Genomic DNA, 26,401 nt, shown 5'->3' with positions numbered 1-26,401 from the left:
TTTTATCTCTGGCCCTGTGGGGGTCTTTTTGCTGTCGCATATATTTAATTAGAATTTCCAACACTGTAGATTTCCATTAGATGAAACAGCTGGAATTAAAGCAGAGAAATAAAAAGAATTATGGGCCTGATTTTATTCTTCAAGTAGAGTGAATGTAATAGTAGCATATTGGTTTCCATGGCAACAAAGTGCCTACCACTTTTCCTATATTACAGTGGAACATTGTAATGAAAATCTCCAAAACACCTTAATTTAGACTTGAGCAGAGAAGGTCATATGAGTGCCTCTGTAATTTACAAATTCTGTTTCACAGCGCTGTGCTGCTCTCTGACAGCTGCAGTTAGCCACTCCTCCCGATTGCAATGTAGGAGGGGGCATGGCTTGCCGCCTGTTCAGTTCTGTGCTGATAGATATCAGTGAAGCTGGGCTGGGTGGCGCAGTCAGTGGGTGGGGTAAGGCTTATGCTGGGTACACGGTGCAATTTCCCCGTCCGATCTATGGGTAATCTGACAGGAAGCTGCATCGTGCGTACATTTCCAAACTGCTCCCGATCGATAACGGGATCGATTTTCCCATGACAACTTTGGAAAATCAATCCAGTTATGGAACGGGAACAGATCAGACTTGATGGAAATAATCGTCCGATTGTCGCCGATTGGACGGGAAATAGCATTGTGTGTACCCAGTATGAGGCTACATTTCCACTAGTGAGTTGCGATTTTGTTGTGAAAATCATCTAAACTATTTCACATACAAATGTTTACTTTAAAGGAAAAAATGGGGTTATGCGCTCTTGGAGGATCCCCTCAAACTTCAATCCGCGGTGCGCGCTCACAAAATCTATTGATGTTAGATTAGTTCAGTCAGTTACATAAATGAGCAGCGCTCAGGGCCTCACACCATGGAGCAATGATTATATAACCTTATATAGGTAGAAAACAGTCACAAGTCCACGTTCATCAGTGGTACAAGCATCCAGGTTCCATCATATATCCATATAGGGCCAACGCGTCACATGTAAAGGAGAGAAGAAAAAGACCAATAGCGTAACTCCGTTACTGACCATAAGCCACCACCACCGTAATAGACTAATGGCCAATTGACCGTGGAGATTTATGTTTTATGTAGCACCTCAGGTGAGCACCCTGACACTCCCCCAAATTGTCTGCACTCACCTCGTCACCCTCCAATATTCTCCGGAGGTGGGATTGATCACAGGGGGGATACAATATCCAAAGGAGTCAAATCAGCCGTGTCAATCTACGACTAAGGCAACAATTCATAGCGTAAAACCATTTAATAAACAGATTAAAATTATCAGATCCACTCACAAACGTAGACTTGGGTAAGCGCATGTAAAACAGTAGGGTCCCGGGTGACCTTCCGTTCAGCTGCAGCTTGAAGTCCCCGCGTCCTCTTTGTGAATTAGTTCCTTGCCAGCAGCGTCCGACGTAGCTCCGCCCCACCGCATTTCGTCAGAGGTTCTGACTCATCAGGGGCTGACGTCAGACGCTAACGCTGGCCTCTAAATAGTCTACTCCATTAGTTTTCCTGTCACGTGATGCGGTCCACATTGCTCCTCCCGCAGCGTCATAGCGTAATGCGCCTCACTACTAGGAAGAGCGGGTCGGCCCCATACACCTCACGGATGGACCCACGTGACATCAGTCACGTGTTACTCCATACGTCCTGCGTGTCAGCATACCGCCCCACACTACTCCTTGGACCGCAAACAACTCACTCAACCCACACTTCCGCTTACACCCCTTTATTTACTCGTTACCTAGTAACCAGTCGCCTCCATATTTCTTTTTCATGTCGGCTGCATACATACGTATCGCGGCAGACGAAATTACGGGCCACCTAGGGTTCCCACGGAGGGGAGCAGTATAATCCCAAGAACCATCAAAAAGGGGAAAAAAAGAAAAAAAAATTAAAATACTAGATTAAAAATACCAAAAAATACGTCTAAGAACCGTTCTAAGAAAATTCATCAACCTAAATAAAACCGCGACCTCAAGCTGACAGCTTGCAAAAAAGCCACTTACATCTTAAAGGTACAGACATATTAAACAAATTTCCCACCACATACCAATAATCACAGTTAATACATTGCAAAAAATTCTTCATAATCCCCTAACTACTATTCTCTAGTCATTCTTAATAAAACAATTAAGATCAAGATCTACGTTCAAACCACACGGAGCTAGTGTATCCAATTCAAATATCCATCGTGTCTCTTTTTTTGAAATCTCTCTCACCCTATTCCCACCCCTCCATGCCAGTACCAGTTTTTCAACTCCACAAAACTGCATACCCTTAGGGTTACATGAATGTTTTTGCTTAAAATGCATGGACACACTATGCAGCTCAAAGCCCTTTAAGATGTTAGATATATGTTCACTGATCCTTTCTTTCAAAGATCTGGTGGTGCGGCCCACATATTGTAGGCCACAATCACACCAGATCACATATACCACACCTACTGTGGCACAAGTAATAAAATTGTTGATCTTAAACACCCTCCCATTAGTAGCTGACCGAATACTCACCTGTTTTTTACTTCTGGTTTCAGTACACCCTCTGCAACCCCTACATGGAAAAAAGCCAGGACTCTGCCATCCTACCATCTGCCTCTGAATTGGAGGGGCCACACAACTGGGAGCCAAAGCATTTTTTAGGTTCGGGGCTTTTTTATAAATAAATGACGGTCTCTCTGGTAATACTTCTCTTAATATGTGATCACTCTTTAGGATCCCCCAGTGTCTATCAAAAATTCGTTCTATCTGTCTAAATTGAGTCGAAAATCCTGATACAAATGCAAATGGCTTTACTTCCATAGTTTGGGCCCGCTCACCATACACTAGTTGATGCCTATCTGACTGTGCCACCTCCTCTCTAACCTTTTCCAGCCATATTTTGTCATACCCCTTTTCCTCAAATCTGGTCTTAATTAGATTGGACTGTTCATAAAAATCATCAATATTAGAACAATTTCTCATCACACGAGTAAATTGTCCTTTCGGGACCCCTTTCAGCCACTGTGGATGGTGGCAACTCGTGGTCTCGATATATCTGTTACGATCCGTCGGTTTAAAGAAACATTTGGTCTTAAATCCAGATTCAGTTCGAAAAATATCCAGATCGAGAAAATGGATATGACTTCTACTATATTCGGCTGTAACTTGAATGTTAGGTTTGAGGGCATTAATTTGTTCAATAAATTCTAGAAAACTTACCTCATCACCTCCCCAGAATATCAGGAGGTCGTCTATGTACCTTTTCCACAGACACAACTTACTTCCCCCCATCATTATAGCCTCCTCCTCCCACAAGGCCATGTACAAATTCGCTAAACTTGGGGCGAACGAAGCCCCCATCGCACATCCAAAGATCTGTCTGAAGTAGTCCCCCTTTGTGCCAAAAATAGTTGTTCTTGAGGGCAAACTCCAGCAGATCCAGAACAAATTGGACGCGGATGGAAGGTAAGTCCGTCCTATTGCTCAAGTGAAAGCGAACAGCCTCTATTCCTTCATTGTGGGGTATATTGGTATACAGCGAACTCACGTCCGCTGTTGCCAATAGTATGTCACCCTCTATCTGGAGTTGTTCCAAGACCTGCACTGTATGTTTGGTATCTGATAGTAAATGTGGGAGGGTCTTTACACAAGGTTGGAGGAAGTGGTCGACAAATTGTCCTAATCTGTGGGTGATGGATCCCATCCCACTCAAGATTGGACGACCGGGAGGATTGACCGGGTCTTTATGTATTTTGGGCAGTTGGTACATAACTGGGATCCTTGGGGCCGAAGGCACCAAGAACCCCATAGTACTCTTGTCCACTAACCCATTTAACAAGCCTTCATCCAACATGAGGGTCAATTCTCGTTTGATCTTCAGAGTAGGGTCAGACGACAGTCTCTCATATGTTCCCTCATCATAAACCAGCTTGTCTAGTTCACTAAAATACTGATCCTTATTTAACACAACCACTCCTCCCCCTTTATCAGCCGAACGAATAACTAGATTCTTTTCTTTCATCAAACTTTCTATGCTATTAGTATCAGACCTATGCCTTTTGATTTCCAACCTCTTCAAGTCATATATCACCCTATCCTTAAAAATTTCAACTGCATTCATATTGGACAGGTCCTGTGGGTTAAAGGTGGAGGCATTTCTAAATTTTGGGGAGAGAGGCACTGAATTGACCCTTGTCGTGGGTCCTTCTCTTTGTAAAAAATATTTCTTTACATTAAGCTTTCTTGTATACTTATGTATGTCAATAAAGGTATCAAACTTATTTAAACTTCTCTTAGGGGCGTATTTCAGACCATGATCCAACAGTAGTAACTCTTCCTTATTCAATTCCACCCCACTAAGGTTGAACACTCCTTTTCCCGCTACTGTCTTCTTCTTTTGTTCCCTCTTCCCTGCTCTGCACCCCCTTCTGGCCTTCTTTTTCTTGGGGTATATCTTGGATCGTCCCATGGGTCTCCCTCCCCTCCTCTCCAATCCTCCCTCCAAGTCCGGGGGCGCGGGGCTAAAAAATGGGGCTGCTCCATATTGGGATTTTCCAATAAAGGTTGGAATCTGTTGTAAGTATTGATAGGCGACTGATACCTCACAGACTCATTTCCCCCATTATAGATGTTAATTGGTGGTTGGTACCTCCCAGGTTCATTTCCCCCACTATTCCATTGGCTCTGTCCTCTTGACCCATTCATACCTCTCACCCCCCCATCCCCCTTGTTCCTCTTTTAGGTAAAGGCTGAGGGTTGATGGGATGTGGAGGATTTGTAGACCCCACCCCACCCTGTCGTTCCTGATCAACACCCCCATTCACATTATCCTGTATATTAGCAATTTCAGCAATTTTGGTTTTCTTTTCCTCAATACGTTTGGCTACTACTGGTTGCCATTTATATGCCACCTTTTTCCTATGTGCATCCAAATCTCTAGCGAATTTACGTTGCTTATCCACTATAATGAAATTGAACAAATACGACTAAAAACTGAACCCTATAAGAACAGTGAGGTTTACCAGAATAAATCTAAAAGATTGAAAGAGCAGGTAAGCAACAGTGAAAAAACCATTATAGTTGATCATGGGGGTGTTGATCAGGAACGACAGGGTGGGGTGGGGTCTACAAATCCTCCACATCCCATCAACCCTCAGCCTTTACCTAAAAGAGGAACAAGGGGGATGGGGGGGGGTGAGAGGTATGAATGGGTCAAGAGGACAGAGCCAATGGAATAGTGGGGGAAATGAACCTGGGAGGTACCAACCACCAATTAACATCTATAATGGGGGAAATGAGTCTGTGAGGTATCAGCCGCCTATCAATACTTACAACAGATTCCAACCTTTATTGGAAAATCCCAATATGGAGCAGCCCCATTTTTTAGCCCCGCGCCCCCGGACTTGGAGGGAGGATTGGAGAGGAGGGGAGGGAGACCCATGGGACGATCCAAGATATACCCCAAGAAAAAGAAGGCCAGAAGGGGGTGCAGAGCAGGGAAGAGGGAACAAAAGAAGAAGACAGTAGCGGGAAAAGGAGTGTTCAACCTTAGTGGGGTGGAATTGAATAAGGAAGAGTTACTACTGTTGGATCATGGTCTGAAATACGCCCCTAAGAGAAGTTTAAATAAGTTTGATACCTTTATTGACATACATAAGTATACAAGAAAGCTTAATGTAAAGAAATATTTTTTACAAAGAGAAGGACCCACGACAAGGGTCAATTCAGTGCCTCTCTCCCCAAAATTTAGAAATGCCTCCACCTTTAACCCACAGGACCTGTCCAATATGAATGCAGTTGAAATTTTTAAGGATAGGGTGATATATGACTTGAAGAGGTTGGAAATCAAAAGGCATAGGTCTGATACTAATAGCATAGAAAGTTTGATGAAAGAAAAGAATCTAGTTATTCGTTCGGCTGATAAAGGGGGAGGAGTGGTTGTGTTAAATAAGGATCAGTATTTTAGTGAACTAGACAAGCTGGTTTATGATGAGGGAACATATGAGAGACTGTCGTCTGACCCTACTCTGAAGATCAAACGAGAATTGACCCTCATGTTGGATGAAGGCTTGTTAAATGGGTTAGTGGACAAGAGTACTATGGGGTTCTTGGTGCCTTCGGCCCCAAGGATCCCAGTTATGTACCAACTGCCCAAAATACATAAAGACCCGGTCAATCCTCCCGGTCGTCCAATCTTGAGTGGGATGGGATCCATCACCCACAGATTAGGACAATTTGTCGACCACTTCCTCCAACCTTGTGTAAAGACCCTCCCACATTTACTATCAGATACCAAACATACAGTGCAGGTCTTGGAACAACTCCAGATAGAGGGTGACATACTATTGGCAACAGCGGACGTGAGTTCGCTGTATACCAATATACCCCACAATGAAGGAATAGAGGCTGTTCGCTTTCACTTGAGCAATGGGACGGACTTACCTTCCATCCGCGTCCAATTTGTTCTGGATCTGCTGGAGTTTGCCCTCAAGAACAACTATTTTTGGCACAAGGGGGACTACTTCAGACAGATCTTTGGATGTGCGATGGGGGCTTCGTTCGCCCCAAGTTTAGCGGATTTGTACATGGCCTTGTGGGAGGAGGAGGCTATAATGATGGGGGGAAGTAAGTTGCGTCTGTGGAAAAGGTACATAGACGACCTCCTGATATTCTGGGGAGGTGATGAGGTAAGTTTTCTAGAATTTATTGAACAAATTAATGCCCTCAAACCTAACATTCAAGTTACAGCCGAATATAGTAGAAGTCATATCCATTTTCTCGATCTGGATATTTTTCGAACTGAATCTGGATTTAAGACCAAATGTTTCTTTAAACCGACGGATCGTAACGGATATATCGAGACCACGAGTTGCCACCATCCACAGTGGCTGAAAGGGGTCCCGAAAGGACAATTTACTCGTGTGATGAGAAATTGTTCTAATATTGATGATTTTTATGAACAGTCCAATCTAATTAAGACCAGATTTGAGGAAAAGGGGTATGACAAAATATGGCTGGAAAAGGTTAGAGAGGAGGTGGCACAGTCAGATAGGCATCAACTAGTGTATGGCGAGCGGGCCCAAACTATGGAAGTAAAGCCATTTGCATTTGTATCAGGATTTTCGACTCAATTTAGACAGAACGAATTTTTGATAGACACTGGGGGATCCTAAAGAGTGATCACATATTAAGAGAAGTATTACCAGAGAGACCGTCATTTATTTATAAAAAAGCCCCGAACCTAAAAAATGCTTTGGCTCCCAGTTGTGTGGCCCCTCCAATTCAGAGGCAGATGGTAGGATGGCAGAGTCCTGGCTTTTTTCCATGTAGGGGTTGCAGAGGGTGTACTGAAACCAGAAGTAAAAAACAGGTGAGTATTCGGTCAGCTACTAATGGGAGGGTGTTTAAGATCAACAATTTTATTACTTGTGCCACAGTAGGTGTGGTATATGTGATCTGGTGTGATTGTGGCCTACAATATGTGGGCCGCACCACCAGATCTTTGAAAGAAAGGATCAGTGAACATATATCTAACATCTTAAAGGGCTTTGAGCTGCATAGTGTGTCCATGCATTTTAAGCAAAAACATTCATGTAACCCTAAGGGTATGCAGTTTTGTGGAGTTGAAAAACTGGTACTGGCATGGAGGGGTGGGAATAGGGTGAGAGAGATTTCAAAAAAAGAGACACGATGGATATTTGAATTGGATACACTAGCTCCGTGTGGTTTGAACGTAGATCTTGATCTTAATTGTTTTATTAAGAATGACTAGAGAATAGTAGTTAGGGGATTATGAAGAATTTTTTGCAATGTATTAACTGTGATTATTGGTATGTGGTGGGAAATTTGTTTAATATGTCTGTACCTTTAAGATGTAAGTGGCTTTTTTGCAAGCTGTCAGCTTGAGGTCGCGGTTTTATTTAGGTTGATGAATTTTCTTAGAACGGTTCTTAGACGTATTTTTTGGTATTTTTAATCTAGTATTTTAATTTTTTTTTCTTTTTTTCCCCTTTTTGATGGTTCTTGGGATTATACTGCTCCCCTCCGTGGGAACCCTAGGTGGCCCGTAATTTCGTCTGCCGCGATACGTATGTATGCAGCCGACATGAAAAAGAAATATGGAGGCGACTGGTTACTAGGTAACGAGTAAATAAAGGGGTGTAAGCGGAAGTGTGGGTTGAGAGAGTTGTTTGCGGTCCAAGGAGTAGTGTGGGGCGGTATGCTGACACGCAGGACGTATGGAGTAACACGTGACTGATGTCACGTGGGTCCATCCGTGAGGTGTATGGGGCCGACCCGCTCTTCCTAGTAGTGAGGCGCATTACGCTATGACGCTGCGGGAGGAGCAATGTGGACCGCATCACGTGACAGGAAAACTAATGGAGTAGACTATTTAGAGGCCAGCGTTAGCGTCTGACGTCAGCCCCTGATGAGTCAGAACCTCTGACGAAATGCGGTGGGGCGGAGCTACGTCGGACGCTGCTGGCAAGGAACTAATTCACAAAGAGGACGCGGGGACTTCAAGCTGCAGCTGAACGGAAGGTCACCCGGGACCCTACTGTTTTACATGCGCTTACCCAAGTCTACGTTTGTGAGTGGATCTGATAATTTTAATCTGTTTATTAAATGGTTTTACGCTATGAATTGTTGCCTTAGTCGTAGATTGACACGGCTGATTTGACTCCTTTGGATATTGTATCCCCCCTGTGATCAATCCCACCTCCGGAGAATATTGGAGGGTGACGAGGTGAGTGCAGACAATTTGGGGGAGTGTCAGGGTGCTCACCTGAGGTGCTACATAAAACATAAATCTCCACGGTCAATTGGCCATTAGTCTATTACGGTGGTGGTGGCTTATGGTCAGTAACGGAGTTACGCTATTGGTCTTTTTCTTCTCTCCTTTACATGTGACGCGTTGGCCCTATATGGATATATGATGGAACCTGGATGCTTGTACCACTGATGAACGTGGACTTGTGACTGTTTTCTACCTATATAAGGTTATATAATCATTGCTCCATGGTGTGAGGCCCTGAGCGCTGCTCATTTATGTAACTGACATACAAATGTTTATATTTTTCTAAATATGCGTTTTTAACCATGACAGCTCCTGTGTGCTTTTTTTAAATTACATTTTATGCAAAAATGTACGTGAATTCGCATGGCAAAAACGCAAGCGATTTTCCTATTAATTACATTAAATGCAAATCGCACACTATGCATGTGGTGTGTGAATTCTAATGGCTCTGCTTTGCAGAATTTTTCTGCACAGCCCTGCGCAAAGATTCTGTTTGTAGTGGAAACAGGCCCATTGACTTGTATTGTCATGCGAATCTGCATGCAGAAAATGCATGCAAATTTGCATTAGTGGAAATGTGCTCTCAGGCAGCTATCTCTCGGTAGTCAAAAGGTAAAACCTTCTTCCAGGATTGCCAGGCACAGCACTCCTATCTGCATTGAGATACATTTGTTTTTTAATACTTTCCTATAATTCATCTGGGTCTTCTTATCTAGTTGTTAAAATCTTTGCCTAGACAGAACTATCAAAAAATTGTATTGCACTAGTCCCCTTAATAACAAGTATAGGCACTTGCGTATTATCCTGTCAACCATGTTTGGCAGCCTACTGTTGAAATTGTATTTACTCTCCTGGTAAGAGCAAAGCATCGTTGGAACGTCAAGAATCTTGACTTTTGTTTGCATCAGGTCCCAGGTCAGAGTAATGCACTGTTTCTAGGTTAGGTAGTGTTGAAGGAGGGGTGGTCCCTGCGCCTGGCTGCACAGAGCATGTTTAGAGGAGTCCTGGAGAAACCCAGTATTATGATCAGCAGTGCAACTGGTAGGTCTTCTTCCTCCTCCTCACCATGAATAGGTGTCTTCACAGTCTTGAGTGCACTGTATCGCTCATTACAGCAGAAGCAGCCCAGCTATGCACCCTCGTCTCCTCTTTCTGCATGTCTTGCTGGCTGAGGCTGGAGACCTGATTCTACTAAATGTGCTGTCTGCTGCCAAATGCAGGAAACGCCCTTCCTTCAAACCCCCCTAAGGCCAGGCGCCCACTTGCATTTGCAAACTGCTTTCAAAACTTTGAGAGCAATTTTGCAACCTAAAAGTGGAGGGATTTCCAGAGCAATTTTTAGCATAGCGATCGGGAGTCCTGCTTTCTCCTATTAGCTACATGCAGAGTGATTGCGATTTTAGCAAATCACAATCAACTTCTGTGTGCTCACATCTGTTAATTTTCATTAGCCTAGCGTTTCGGAATCGCTGGTGATTACAAAATATGACTAAAAACACTAGTGGGCTATAGCCCGAACTTGGGAATGAGGCATCGGAAAGCCAGGGCTCTTAGCCTTCCAAGAATGGTTAGATCTTGCCAGGGGAGTAAACAGAATGTTAACAATGGACATCTCTAATCGGTCAATGGGATTATATGTAAGTGCCCAAGTATAACGTTTTAATAAACATTAATGGTAAAATAAACTACAGTAGAATCTCGTTATAGTAAACGCTGATATAGTAAACCTCTGGATATACAATAGACTCCATTTATAGTAAACTCCAAGGGAAAAGGAAAAGTAGTTTACTATATCAGATGTTTACTATATTAGAAGTTTACTATATCAGAATTGGCCATATATTGTATATTTATCCAGATGCATCTGCTGGGACCTGAGGACTGCGTTTACTATATCAAAGTTTACGTTAATGAGATTCTACTGTAGTAAACTTAGTCCTCAGGTCCCAGCAAATGCATCTGTATAATTATACAATCTGATTGTATGATCTATTCTGATATTGTAAACTTCTGATATAGTAAACTACTTGTCCTGGTCCCTTGGAGTCTACTATAAAATGATTCTACTGTATGTGTGGAGGCAGTGGAGCTTTTTGTGTTTCTGATGCAGAGACCTAGAACATTACCATAAAAGTGGTTATCCTGAATAATTTACTGAATTCTACTACTTGTCACTACAGTGTTCTTTTAATGTGGACATACTTACTGTAAGTCGATATTTCTGGAGGATTTATTCCAATCTGCCAGTGATCTGTCAGCCCCAGCAGAACCAATCAATAAGCTTACATTTAATTGTGTACAGCTGATAAGTTGAAAGCTTGAATGGACGCAGCTATACATGTTCAGGAGCATCAGGGGATCAATAACAGCATTGCACAGCAACAAACGCAAAGCTGGTGGGAGGGGGGGGGGGGGGGTGGCTTGATTTGATTGATTGTTAATTACACTTAGTTCATTTCATTGTATCTTAATTTTTTTTTCAAGTGGAGCGGCCTGGCCTGGGGTGTCGTGAGCTCATCTTCAGAAACTTGTCCAAGATTCTTCCAGCTGTCAGCCATGACATAACGGATTGGGTTGCAGGGACCCGAATGAAAGCCTCTCAGCTCCTTGTTGTCTTGTTGATCCATGCAGAAGATCACACCACCCAGCACATGGAGCTGGTCCTCAGTATCCTCTACCGATCTTGTCTGGATGAGGAGGAGAAAGTGGTGCATAATGTAAGCAGCATTCACCATGGGCGCTACAACTATGCTTGTCTCAGCATTTCTTTGGCATTTGATTTATGATTGCTAAGTTTTGTGCATTCATAAAATGCAGTGATTGTGCACTTTTCTATTATGCTTGTGAAGTTTCATTCCCTTCAGCTTTATTTTCTGGAAATGCAAAATGTTAAAAGACCGATTTCTGTTTGTGTTGGTTTGCTTTGAGTAGCGGTCTAGTTTATTGCACATGCGGACATTCCTTTGTCAAGTGCATATTACTTTATACAGCTACAAAAAGCCATTTGGGAGGTTCACAAAGGGCCATCTCTCTTCACCTGAGCTGAGCCCTTTACTTACGGATTTATCTGATATGAAAAGGAATGTTTCCTGGATATCTTTATTTGTAAATGCATATCTACCTACACTTACCTCTCTCTAAAATGTATGTAAATAGCAGACCTGAAAGGTGAGTACACACCTTTAATGGGAGTCGGCCATCGGGGCTGTGTAGCTGACAACGCGCTCTGTTGCTGTGCGGAGGGACGACGAAGCGCCGCATGCGTGACGTCATGTAGTGGGTGGGGGAGCGGCGTGAACAAAAGATTGTCAGTTGCTGGGCGTGTAGGGAAGCTTGCTTGTGGGTTGTTGATTGAGGCCGCTGTACATGTGAATGATTTTCGGCTGATGCGGTTGTTAGCGGCCGCCTCAGCTGACTTTAGTCAGGCATGCGTACGAGGCTTTAGGTGTACCTGAGGTGATGTGATGTGATATGAGAGAGTTCCTTATCGGTGAGGGTTACGCTATAATGCAACAAGGGTGCAGCAAAAGAGAAACTGTCACTTGCATGCCTGAAAGTAACTTGTTTGGGCAGCAAAAGAAAAAAAGGAACACAACTGTATGTACAGTGCCATATTAACAACTAAGCTGTGTTTTTTTTTTTTTTTTTTGCCTTTACTGCCCAAAAGAGTTAACCTTCAGGCATGCAAGTGGCAGTTTCTCTCGTCGCACCCTTGTTGAATTATAGCATAACCCTCACTGATAAAGAGCTACAGCCATAAAACTTCATGGCAGAGAACAGCTTTTGAATACCGGGGGCAAATTAGATTTTAGCTCTGGCACTCTTAAGAGACTCTCATAGAGCAGAGACAATAAAACGTTAAATCTACTTAGTAAATGTTTAAGCATAAAATAAAACTTTGGGAAATCTAAAAAGTCATTTTTTAGGAGTAAGGATGAATTCAGTGGTTTCTCTTCAGTTTATTTTCTCCTCAGGTTCATTTTAAAGTACGGTATCTGTAGAATTGGCCTGTTCACTATATGGCCCAGGGCTCACAACCCAGATGTCACCAACTTTTTTTTTTTTTTTTTTTTGTGGGCTTTTTAGTTCAGAGGGTGGTCCATTGGACTTACCTCTGCTTCAGTAGATGGCTTTTGTATTGCGAAAAGCATGTGCCATCAAAGAAGACTGCCTAAAAAGGTTGTTGATTGTATGATTTGTCAGTCTCAACAATTCTGGTCCACGCCTCCTTACTTTTGACCCCAGAAAGAAATGTGTGCTGAACTTGTGAACAGTAGTGTCAAATTTGCTGAGGTTTGCTAAGGCCACAATGAGATACTTACCTTGGGAGGGGAAAGCCTCTGGATCCTAAAGAGACTTTCCCCATCCTCATATGTCAACCCATTCCAGTGCTGGCTCCCTCGAACAATGGCCTCCCTGAGAATGCACTCTTGTACCATCCTTTTCAGGCTCCGGCAGTAATAGCAGAACCCAATCTGCTCCGCAGACTCAGATGGTAGAAGTGCGGACCTGATCCGGACGGGATTTTTCCAAAAAAAGCCAAGTGGGTTTGTGGTACTTCGCCTGCTTGAGCTGAGGTCAAGCTTTTTATCAGGTAACCAAATGCTGGGATGGGTCTTTGCAGGAGGATGAGGGGAAGCCTCTTTAGCATCTAGAGGCTTCCCCCTCCTGAGGTAAGTACCCCTTAGGAAGACTTTTTGCCCCTTCAGGTTCCCTTTAAGTTGCAAAGTGTGGTGGGAAGCCAGTATCTAGAGAGCTTGGCCAGTTATTTATAAGGTAAAGCTAAGTTACTCTGCAAAACAGACTCAAACCCCTCCCAGTCAGAACTAAATGCAGCGAAAACCTGTCGGCTGCACACACTAAGCTTTTTTGTAGATGGCAGCATTTGAATTAAAAACGTAAAAAAATCTTTCCACCAAGCCAAGGATTTCCTACAGAAAACTGCATCTAACAACCAGACATTTTTACAATTACGGTACATTTTTAATAATAATAATAATAATAATAATAATAATAATAATAATAGTTCCTTTTTTTTGTATAGCGCCTTTCTCCTGTCGGACTCAAAGCGCCTGTGAGGCAGCCACTAGAGCGCACTCAGTAGGCAGTAGCAGTGTTAGGGAGACTTGCCCAATGAACTCCTTACTGAATAGGTGCTGGCTAACTGAGTAGGAAGAGCCAGGATTTGAACCCAGGACTCCATCAGAGGCAGAGCCCTTAACCAGTACACTATCCAGCCACCTTTTAGGTAGTCCACTACAATAAAGAGCAACTGTAGAGAAAATAACAATGAATTAAAGATGTTTCGGGTTTTTTTTTTTTTTACACTATTTTAGGCAGTGTTTTGCCTCTTTAAAAAGTTTACATTCCATCCAAATAGGGAGCAATGTTTTACACCAGACCATAAAGAGTCCGTGTGCCAATCATGTATGTATGTATATATGTGTTCTTGGCTCTTTGTACAAAGTTACATAGTTATTTTAGTTGAAAAAAGACATACGTCCATCGAGTTCAACCAGAGAACAAAGTACAACACCAGCCCACTCCCGCACATATCCCTGTTGATCCAGAGGAAGGCGAAAATACCCTTGCAACCCTTACATGTACATGAATAGCCTTATAGCCTGTGTGTATAAACAGGAAAGGATGGCTTTGACTGGAGGCAGAACCATCTTTTTTAATAAGGAAGTTTATGTATGACATTTCCTGAGTGATTTTATTTTTTTAATCCATCCAGTGTACATCAGAACATAATACGGCTATTCACGCTATCATGAAAAATGATACATTTTCAGCATTCAATGCTTAATGTTTGTTCCTGTGAAACGTTATTTTATTTGTTAAAGGGATTGCAAGAATTGAGCGTCCTCAGGAAATATTGCATGTGTTATTCAGGTGGATTGTATCGACATGTAAGGTGAAGATGGATGATATTTGGCATGGTAGGAGTGCCCGTCAATGCTGTTAGTCACAAGGAAACAAATATTTGATTTGTTTAGGATCCCAGGTGGTAATTGTACTTCCTCAGTCAAATCTATACAGTGACATCTTTTTCAGTCTCTGAACAATATTCCCAGTGGGGTTTGTCAGAGTTATGTTTATACACGTTTCCTAAGTGGAGGTTGATTAATCCAGGCTCCAAGTGCAGCTAGCTTCTGGTACTTTTTTGATGTTTAAAGGGTACCTGTTATAAGGATAGTGAAAAAGTCAGATATTTGGCTCCGTAATGGGGAAGCCTCTGCACCTTGGCTACCCAGACACTTTTTTTATTTGATCTGAGGAAGAAGCGAATTGTGCTCCGCGAAACGAGTTATCATTTTGTGTCTGATTCTTAAAATTTCTAATATTGGCGCTGCCTTTTCTTTTTAGAGGTAAGCCAATTTGCATTTATTACGTCCATGGTTATTTTGGGGGGGGCTTCTCCCTCCCAGTGATATTGTTTACAGCCTACTAGCTATTAGAGGTTGCTATCAATTGTTTTGAGTACCCAAACACCCACCACTTGCTTTTATACTGTGGTTGCTGGTCTTGCAAAGCACCTTTGTGAGTACCTCATCACTTTGTATGTATCCAGAACCTGGGATACTGGTCTCTCTCTGTGCTTTTCCTGTAGCCGTAGGAAGTCTCAGCACTGGAGGGGAAAAAATCTATAGATTAACAAAAAAGCCTCCTTTTATGCTATGCATCTTTTTGCAGAATGACTACACACATGCACGCACACTCGCCTACCCATGTACCGCCTACATGTGATCAATTGCTCCCTCTCTTATTGGTGCAGAGTGGAAGTACCCAGTCTGATAGTGCTGGCCTCCCCCACTTCCGTGGCTGGATAGTGTAATGGTTAAGGGATCTGCCTATGACACAGGAGACCTGGGTACGAATCTCGGCTCTGCCTGTTCAGTAAGCCAGCACCTATTCAGTAAGGAGTTCTTTGGGCAAGACTCCCTAACACTGCTACTGCCTACTGAGTGCGCTCTAGTGGCTGCCTCATAAGCGCTTTGAGTCCGAGAGGAGAAAAAGGCTATACAAAAAAAGGAATTCTTATTATTATTTTGAGCCAGATGTGCAGATATGGGGATGGATCTGTGGAGACTGACCCTGAGAATGATAGTCAGTGGAGGAAGTAAGTAACAGGGAACAAATAAAGCTGCTCCAATTCAGTTAATACGGGATATCTAGTTAGCTAAATAAATGTTTTTACCTGGGGTCAGTTCCACTTGAAAGCAAACATGAATGGCCTGAACCCTGTATTCTTGTACTGACAGTGTCAGGGCTGTGGAGTCGGTACAAAAATCATTCAACTCCTCAGTTTATGAATCCACTGACTGCAACTCCAGGTACCCAAAATTGCTCCGACTCCTCGACTCCGACTTCTTAGTCTAATACTTACCAGGACTTCTTAGTCTAATACTTACTAGGGCTGTAGAGTTGGTACAAAAATAAACGGACTCTCAACTCCAACTCGCAAACAAGATAAACAGAGGAACACCAAGAGCCCCAATAGTGTAGTATGTATTGACAAAGGGGATAATGACAAATCGTAATAGTTGTTATATAAAGGCAGGTGGGGAGATTATCCTGACCCCACTCAGGAATAAGAAGTCGCTCTCTGTAGATAGTAGAAAAGGGTTGCAACCCTCCACCCAGGGTGGATACAATATTATATAGGGGAGAACAGAGGCGCCAAAAGGATAAAAGGGTTTTAAAAGAGCTTAAAGGGACTCCGAGCAGTGCAGAAACTATGGAAAGATGCACATCATTTTAAAGCTCTCTTTCTCCTCTTTCCAATGATATATAAACCACCACCCTACGTCTTTTAGTTTTCGCTATTTTCGCGATTAAAATTGCCGCGACCGCGATTTCGATCGCGAAAATAGAGAAAATTAAAAGGTGTAGGGCAACGATTTAGGTGTCGTCAGAAAGAGGAGAAAGAGAGCTTTAAAATGATATCCATCAAGCCATAGTTATATTGTATTACACAGGACGACACTTTCCCCAGTGTCAGCAGCTCCATTCTGCTGAATGCAGCTGCTGACTTTGACAAAAAGTCGCCCTGTGTAATACAATATAACTGGCTTGATGGATATCATTTTAAAGCTCTCTTTCTCCTCTTTCTGACGACACCTACATCGTTGCCCTACGCCTTTTAGTTTTCTCTATTTTCACGATCGAAATCGCGGCCGCGGCAATTTCAATCGCGAAAATAGCGAAAACTAAAAGGCGTAGGGTGGCGGTTTATATATCATTGGAAAGAGGAGAAAGAGAGCTTTAAAATGATATGCATCTTTCCATAGTTTCTGCACTGCTCGGAGTCCCTTTAAAAGCCAAAAATGTGGTAATTAGAGGAGGCAGTGGTGGACTTACCTCCTCCAAGCAGACACAATACGACTGTACATTCAGTCTATTTATTAACGAACTCCAGATAAAACTCAACTCCAACTCCTCAGTTTAAGAAACCACCAACTCTGACTCCAGGTACCCAAAATTGCTCCGACTCCACAGCCCTGGACAGTGTGCATCTTACCAAGAGGCACAAATGAAGGAGGAGGATCGGAAACCTTTGCATTACTGCAAGATCATTTAATAGGCTTTTTTTTTCTTAATCTTCTTTAAATTACAGCACAGTGAGTCACTTGTATTAGTCAATTAGAACTAGAGATGGGGCAGAATCCTCATTACTGCGAAAACTCGTGAAAGGCTGGGAGCTAATGACACAAGAACATCAAGTGTAGGTTCTCTCCTCCTGTCCTCCTACATCGTGTATCTTTAATATCTGCTAATATTATATTTTATAGCTGGATGGTTTGTCTAATTGACCCCTTCAGCCAGATCTTTTTATATCTTTGTGCAGAAACTTTCTGTGCTGCAAATAAAGAGTAGCTACTATTTCTGCAGACTTCCACAGGAATCTAAACGGCCAACTAACCACTCTGTTTCCAGAGGCCATAATGCCTGCTACACACCATGCAATTTCCCGTCAGATAGACAGGGAGAATTGATAATTTCTACAGGTTTCGATCATCTGATTTCTGATCATTTTTGTATAGAAGCAAGGGGAAAATTAATTGGAAAATGATCGGATATCAGATTGGACCTGTTGAAAATTATCTATTTGACCCTTTTATCTTACAGGAAATTGCATGGTGTGTATCAGGCATTAGTTCTTTGCATAGCATAGTATTGTTCTTGTCGGAGCTCCACCCCCTCCATAGGAACAAAATAACTGTTTGCCATTGACAGATGTGCAGTGGCTCACTATTTAAGCCCACACGCTTGGCAAAAGTATTTCAAATGCACAATTATCAAACAACTTTTGTTGCTGAAACAACCAAAAAAAGTTGTTTGCAATTGTTCAAACAACTGAGAAGCAGCTCAAATCAATCAGTTGGATTGACTTGAGCTGCGTCTTATCAGTTGTTTGAACAATAGCAAACAACTTTTTTTCGTTGTTTCAGCAACAAAAGTTGTTTGATAATTGTGCATTTAAAGAGAATCTGTAACTAAAAACAATCCCCTGTGGGGTACTCACCTCGGTAGGGGAAAGCCTCTGAATCCGATCCAGGCTTCCCCAGTCGTCCTGTGTCCCACGGCGATCTCTCTGTGCCCCTCCTTAACAGCGACGATGTAAATATTTAAATCAAAACAAATTATCAGCGCAGCCAAACAATCATAAATTTGTGGAACAGTATATGTGTCGCAGCCAAAGTCCAACACTTCAGTACAGCGTTTGAGTCAGTATAGAATAAAACACTTCAGCGCGGGCTCACTTGTGTCCACCACCGAGAACACCATAAAAACAGATGCGCTTACCAGATCCTTACAGACCTTAACTACAGGGTCTGTAATATAGCTTTATGAGGTCAGCAGCAGGTGTCTTCACAGCCGGCCTCCTCTCCAGTTTGGACAGAATAACTCAAATCCTCATATGCAGTGTTTCACCAAAAATAGAAGCATGCAAAAAACAATGCACATCTAAGCGTATCTGTAGCAATTTTAATGTAGCGCAATAAAAAACAGCATAAAAAGTTTTAAAAGGGGTCACTCACATCAGGGTCCTTGTTACAGGGACCCACAGAGAAGACAGCACATAGATCATAGGACGCCGTCCAGCCACACGTCCGCCTCACTCGACCGGTTTCACTATCGAAGTTTCATCAGGAGCTAAAGGACATGGTGGCTGGATATACCTATATATAGTTTTTTACCTTAATTAGGCAGAGTTGTGCAGAGATAGCCGCACGGGAGAACGCCGTCAGTGCTTCCGGGAAGATGGTGGTGCGCTCCACGCAACATCACTTCCACTTCCGCCCTCATGTGGAATCAATCCAGGCATGTTTCCGGATACTATTACGTATCCGTATGTGGCAAAGCGTCTCCCTTACATTTATAAATATTTATTGAGACCCAATATAGTTAAATTAAAATCCTACAAAGGAGAAAGTTATCAGATTTTTTATGCTGTTTTTTTATTGCGCTACATTAAAATTGCTACAGATACGCTTAGATGTGCATTGTTTTTTGCATGCTTCTATTTTTGGTGAAACACTGCATATGAGGATTTGAGTTATTCTGTCCAAACTGGAGAGGAGGCCGGCTGTGAAGACACCTGCTGCTGACCTCATAAATCTATATTACAGACCCTGTAGTTAAGGTCTGTAAGGATCTGGTAAGCGCATCTGTTTTTATGGTGTTCTCGGTGGTGGACACAAGTGAGCCCGCGCTGAAGTGTTTTATTCTATGATGTAAATATTTACCTTCCCGGCTCCAGTGCAGGGGTAGTAGTGGCTCTCCGCTCGGAAATAGGTGGAAATAGCCAATCTCTGTCGGTTCGCTCTACTGCGCAGGCGCAAGTCTCCAACACAGTAGAGCGGACCCGACTGGAATCGGCTATTTCCGTCTATTTCCGTGCTGGAGCCAAGGAAGGTAAATATATCAAGCCTTGTCAGCCTTGTCGAGCCAGGATTGCTGGAGGCTGTGGGGGAGCCAGCGCTGGATTGCCTGCAGCTACAGGGGAGGGGGAAGCCTCATTGAGATCTTGAGGCTTCACCCTCTCGAGGTAAGTACCCTCCAGGGGATGCTTTTTCAGTACAGAGTCTCTTTAAAAGACTTTTGTTGAACGTGTGTATGGGGCCTTAGGGGTGGAGGGAGACAGAGGTAACATAAATGTTAAAGGACACCTGGGCCAATATGCAATTACCACATGCAATCACCTAGGAGAAAACTTAAGGTGAAGGTGAACAACACATACAGTTCAGTGCCCCAGTGTGCAGCTTTTCTCAAGCTTTATAAGTGGTATCAACCACTCCTTATTACTATGATAGTTTTACACTGTACCAGTATGACATTTCTGGAAATTTATGCAAAACTCTCTTCTTATTTTGTAAGTAACTAATTTATACTCAGAAAACCTACAGATTACTACTTCCTTCCAATTGGGATTAAGTGGGTAGGCAATAGGACAAAAAATCAATGGTAATTGCTTTGATAAATATGCCCCCCGTGTGCTAATTGTCTGTCTTTTCTCCAGAGTATAAAGGCAGCAGAACTAATTGGAGCTTTCGTCAGTCCTGAGGTGTTTCTCAAGCTGAACTTGCCGGCTCTTCAGAGATCCCTCCTGGCCTCCCACCTCATGGTACTGGCTGCATTCATCAGAGGGAGCTCCAGAGAGCTGCTGAAGCCTTATCTACTTCATATAGCCGATGTTCTTTCCCACATGGATGTCTGCCAAGGGTCAGAAAAGGTAACCAGGAATAAACGTTGCTGAGGAAATCTGAGATCTGAGAGGAAAAAGTATGACAAGTAACTTGTCTGTATATCTTATCTAAACTTTAGATAGTTTCACAGCATATCTAGCGGCAAACAGCTTCAACAGTTTCATGTTTGTTTATTCCTGTGATACAATGAGAGCAGCCAAGTAGTTTTGTTTGTCACATTACACACAGGCAAGCTGCAACTGCATCTCCAGCTCTCAGCTCACTCCCCTCTTCTGCTCCCTCCTCCCCTCTGCCTCTGAAATCTCTGGCTAGTAACCTCCTCCTCCTGCCCAGACTGTGCTCCCAAAAGCCCTTGCTACATGGAGTGCCAAGGCACTTAGAGCTGTGGGCGAGGCTTATTTAGTTTATAAGGAATTGGAGTATTAAAACAAAACAAAAAAGTATTTGGCTTGAGGAATGCCCTATAAACTATATGTAAGGAACACAATTATGCACTGAGTAAAAGTTTATCTCGGATCCACTTTAATAAAAATTCACTTGTGGAACATTAGTAAATCTTTTCCCTTTCCTTTTAACAAATAAAATAACAAATGGCATCTTGTGATCAAGGGTGCAACTACAAAACTTGGGGTCCCCCAGCAAAACTTTGAAGCGGCCCCCTTTATGTTCACAACCTTCCCCTTGGTGACCCTCAAAGCCTAAGGCCCCGTTTACACTTAATCAGTTGCTCTCAGTTATAACTGAAAGGTCAACTGATTTTCAAAGTAAGTCCCATGTTTTCCTATGGCACCTTCCACACTTAAAGGGAACCTGAAGTGAGGAAAATTATTTAAAATAAACACATGACATAGCTGCAAATGATTATTTTATATTAACTTCACTGTCAGTTCCTCTCAGAAGCTCCCCATTTTCTTCTTACAGAGATCCGTTCTAGTTCTGGCAATATTTTGTCAGAACTGAAATATACCAGTTGCTGTCAGTTATATATCAGCATCTGCCAGTTACAACTGAATGTGCAAGGTAATGTCCATATTTCTCTATGGCTCAAGTGAGTGATATTACAGTTTAACAGTGTGCTGACCAGGAAGCTGTTGGAGGTAATGGCCATTTTTAAAATAGAGGACAGAGAAATCCATTGATAAGAGTGGATAAATGGGATGCAGGAGAGGAAAAAGAGATTGAGTAGTAGACTTCACAGGAGGTAAGTATGACCGGTGTATGGTTATTTTGACTTTTTATCTTCAGTTCAGGTTTTCTTTAACGTGTTTTAACTGAAATCTTTTCTTCACACCCATAATGTGTAGAACCTAAATGCCTAATGTGAACTATTAGAGTGAGGGAGGGTTAGTGGTTGGGGGCCCCTCTACACCTCTGGGTCCTCCTGCAGTCACAAGGGCTGCTCCCCTGTAGTTACTTGTACTGTAATTCCATGTAGAGCTCTGGATTAGTGTTGCTGGTCTGTGCCAGTTCTTCCTGTATTAGAGCACCGCTTAGGAGGTCTGTGCTGCCTCTGGAGAGGCTAGTGGGGTGCTCTGTAGTCTAGGATGAAGAGCACCTCCTCTACAAACGGAGACAGTGGCTAAAAACAGTTCTATGAGTGTTATACTGCGATACAGGAGTCCTAGGCAATTATTGTAGTATACTATTCAGGCATTACAGGGAGGGAATTGGGGCATTTTTAATTAGCTTGGAGTTGGGCTAAATCACCATTTTTCCTTGTATTCTCTGCCAAAAGAGAAAGTATGACATTTTTATGTTTTTGCGGGGTGAAGAGGTGCTTAAAGAACACACCACCTGCCTTCCCACATGAATAAACCAGCCTCTGCTGGAAAGGAGACAGAAAGGGAAACCAAGAACTCCCAATAGTGTAGTATGTTAGAAATGAGTGGTCCACGTTTTTAACCTCCTTAGCGGTAATCCCGAGTCAGGCTCGAGATGGAAATCCACAGCTCAGAGTGGTAATCCCATGCCTGAGTGAGTTATATGCAGGAGGTGCTGCAGATCTATCTGTGGTATGTTTTTTTTCTTGTTTATAGTCTCTAAAAAATTGCGAAAAAATTGCATGGCTTTTAGACCCTAAAGCACGCCAAGAAAGTTAGTGAATAAAATAACACTCACAAACAAGGGTTACCACTGAGGCAACCACTGATAGAGCAGGTGGGGAGATTGAACCTGTCCCCGCTCGATTTTGTTGACTTTGGTCAACAAATAGCTTTACTTGAATACTCCAGGATGCAATGCGTTTCGCCGGTGCAATCCTGCTTCATCAGACAAAGGAGTAACATGAACATGTCTTTATCTGCACTGTTAAATTCTGCTAGAAAGAGGAGTAGCTCTGCTTTTGGACTGAAGGGGTGTGGTTACAATTGCCGCTGTTGGACCTCCATAATTAGAAGACCAGATGTAACAGGGTGACTTTTACAAGGCTGTATGGAATTCAGTTAAACCCTTCAAAAGAACCCAAGGCGGATGCCAACAAAAACAGATAAATATGTGCCTACAAAGACAGAAGCCTCTGGTTCCTCCAGTCCAGACCACTGCCCGGGACTCTCTGGAAATTTGTGACCGCACTCCTCTCCGTGCATGGCGTACTGCCGTGCCACGCCTGTGTGAGTGTGGCCACGCAGTAGCAAGAGCATGTACTCAAGCAGGTGTAGTATGTCTGCGCGCGTACATGGCAAGAAGCGCAGCCATGGTAACACATCCACCAAGCTTTGTTTGATATGTTCTGGGGGTCCTTGTGCGACAACGGTGGGGGCGAGGAGGACACGGGAACCTTCTGCAAACTCCACAGGTTTCCCTCTTCTTAGGCAAGTGTTCTTTTTGTTTCAGGTACACTTTAAGGTGTCCGATAATTATACCATCTTGATTGTACAGCCATATTACTTCTATGTAAATCAAGGGATCACTTAAAGCATCCATTCAAAGTATATTCATTCAGTTTACCCTTCAACTAAATAGATTTGGTAAGTTTGTAGAATCAAGATTGTGTCATTACAGGGCACTCTTAAGGTGCATACACACTTCTGATTTTATGCCTGATTGTCGTTCAAACCGGACATTTGAACGACTTGTCATTAAAACAAAAAGTCGTTCAGACGCCTTGTACACACAGACGACGAAACGTTTGAAATACTAATTACAGCTAATTTACATGTCGTTTGACTGGTCAATGGACTTGTTGTTTGACAGTCTATTATTGTCAAACTAAAGCAGGCCATACACTCATTGGATTAGCAGCAGATATATCATCAGATAGATTTCTGATCTATCTGATGTGTTTAGGAACATTTTTTTACTAGGAACAGATTTCGAATAGATTTCAGTTTGAAATGTATTAAAAATCGATCTGATGGCATTTTTTTGCCATCAGATTTCCATTAAGGCCAATGCAAAACGATAAGCAATCTCAACAGATCGACCTAGATCTTCCAGCCTGCCAGATCAATTGAAATCGATCGAAATCGGTCGATTGGTCAATCGAATTTGCAATCGACCAATCGATCGATCGGCTGAGTGTATGGGCCCCTTAATAGACTTTCAAACCACAAGTCATTTGCACACATGCACAGACCTAACTGTCGTTTGTCCACGGAGCCACCAAGCGGATTAGTCAAAACTGCTGCTATCAGTCTAACGATCGTTTACACGCCAAACTGTTGTTCAAACAACGGGTTTGAATGCCAAGTCGTTCAGAAATACCAGACATGTGTACGTACCTTTAGTTTGCACTATGTGTAATTTGTAGTACAGGTTTTCTTTAAAGCAGAGGAGTGTAGCAAGAGGACTATGGAGGCTGCCATATTTATTTCCTTTTAAGTAATATCAGCTACCTGGCTAACCAGCTGATCCTACGCCTCTAATTCTTTTAGCCATAGACCCTGAACAAGCATGCAGCAGATCAGGTGTTTCTGAAAGTATTGACAGATCTGACAAGATTGGCTGCATGTTTGTTGCATGTATGTTTGTTTGTTGCATTGAGACACTACTGCAGCCAAACAGATCAGCAGGGCTGTCAGGCAACCGGGATTGTTTAAAAGAAAATACATATGGAGGACTCCACAATCTTTTCACTTCAGTTGTCCTTAACCTTCCTGGCGGGGTAAGCCGAGCAGGAGGTTTTCTCAGGCCCTGCTGGGCCGATTTACTTAATTTTTTCAGCACACCGATCGCCGCCGCTCCGCGCTCGATCGCCGCTATCCGTTGCGCCGCGCCCCCCCCCCCCCCCAGACCCCGTGCGCTGCCTGGCCAATTAGTGCCAGGCAGCGCCGAGGGGTGGCCCGGGACTCCCAATGATCATCCCGCCCCGTCGCCATGGCCCTAGGCTCGCTACATGATTAAAAAAAAAAATGCTGCGCTGCCTCCTGGCGGAAATAATCAAACCGCCAGGAGGGTTAAAAGTGAACCTGAACTCTTGCACAGGACAGAAGGAAACCCTAGAGAAATGCACCCTGTATGTACTTAGAAAGTTAAAGTGAACCTCCAGACTAAAAATCGACTCAGCAGCACTGAAAAGGCTTTGTGTTTCTTTAACAGTTTCACAGCATCCGAACTTTGTTTCTCTTATACAAGCCTCATTTTTAGCTGCACAGAAAAAAACTGCCCGGGCATTTTCCCCCTGATGCTGTGCAAAGCATGATGGGATTTCTGATGTTGTTGTTCTCGTTCTGCTGCAATTTTTTTTTTTTTTTTTACATTTTGAATTTGACATTTGAAGCCTAGCGTGTGCAGCTGGGAGGGGTAATCAGGACACAGGATAGTTGGAACTGTGTCTCCTGCTCCCTGTCATCTCCTTTCAACCAAAAAGATGGCTGCCCCCAAACATTTGCCTGTTCTTTTAAAACAGGGTGGGTAAAAAATTATACTACCTATCTATTCTAATTAACATAACTAATGTAACGTAATGACAGTATGTTTAGGCTGAAGTTGCCCTTTAAGCCTGTCAAATCCCCCCTCATTTGTGATTAATCACAACTGTAAGTTGATCCTCTAAGCTGTGTCAGCTCAGGAATGTCCTCTGCCATGGCACAGCAGCTAATTTGTAAACACAGGATGTTAACCCTCTGTCTGCTTCCATGAAAGCAGGAAGTAGACACACTGCGGATTTATTGCAGCATTTGTATCGGCTGTAACAAAGAAAAGATGATTTCTTTAAAGGTTTATGCTGTTGCATATCTTTTACAGAAGAAAGTTCTAAGTTCAGGTCTGCTTTAAATGAACCAGCATTTGTACTATTGCCATACAAAACTGAAATGGTTTATTTAATACAGACAAAAAAAGTTGCAGCGTGGGAAGCAGCCAGTAGATTCCAATGACAATGTCTTCTATTCTTTACCAGGCAGTGATGATTGCAGCAATTTCCAAAGTGCTGATGTATATGCAGATAATTAACAATGTATTTTGTGTATATGATGGCTTGAAATGGAAAAAAAAACCCAAAAAGCTAAGCAGTCCATGCAGTACTGGAGACCTCTGACTGCCTGATGCAACTCCTTCAATATCCAGCTGATGAGTGACTGTCCATACATGGAGAATAATCCGGCCTGGCAGCACGCTTTCATGAAGCAACCCAGTCATGTCAAGACGTCAACATTACCGCTTTAAATTGATCCAGTGTCAGCACTCCTTGTCATTGAGGGCCCTGAGTGCTGTGATCTTCCTGTAATAGCGGGATAATGGGCTACATGGAACGGATCCTTCCCAGGTGTATGCCTGTGAATCGCGCACCTGGCAGCTGAGAGGATGAAATGCCAAATGAAGTCACCTTTGTCACATTTCTTACACGTAACCATTTCTCTGCCGTCTTTTTCTTAATGATGCTTAAAGCGGACCTGAACTCAGAACGCGTACGAGAGAGAACGGCGCCGGAG

At 42.9% G+C, this 26,401-nt stretch overlaps 1 protein-coding gene across 3 annotated transcripts in view; it reads left to right on the top strand.

Annotated features, from left to right (window-relative positions):
- DNAAF5 (dynein axonemal assembly factor 5) overlaps positions 1-26,401 on the top strand; it is a 455,154-nt gene that overhangs the window by 27,845 nt on the left and 400,908 nt on the right. For all 3 annotated transcript variants that reach the window (XM_068244601.1, XM_068244603.1, XM_068244604.1), the window contains exons 5-6: positions 11,302-11,534; positions 20,345-20,557. In XM_068244601.1, the coding sequence (XP_068100702.1) occupies positions 11,302-11,534; positions 20,345-20,557 (446 nt within the window). The remainder of the gene's footprint in view (positions 1-11,301; positions 11,535-20,344; positions 20,558-26,401) is intronic.

This window comes from Hyperolius riggenbachi, chromosome 7 (genome assembly GCF_040937935.1).
Source record: "Hyperolius riggenbachi isolate aHypRig1 chromosome 7, aHypRig1.pri, whole genome shotgun sequence".
NCBI classification, from domain to species: domain Eukaryota; kingdom Metazoa; phylum Chordata; class Amphibia; order Anura; family Hyperoliidae; genus Hyperolius; species Hyperolius riggenbachi.
The sequence above is the reverse complement of the archived record's forward strand: the minus strand, read 5'-3'. Positions and strand labels throughout refer to the sequence as shown.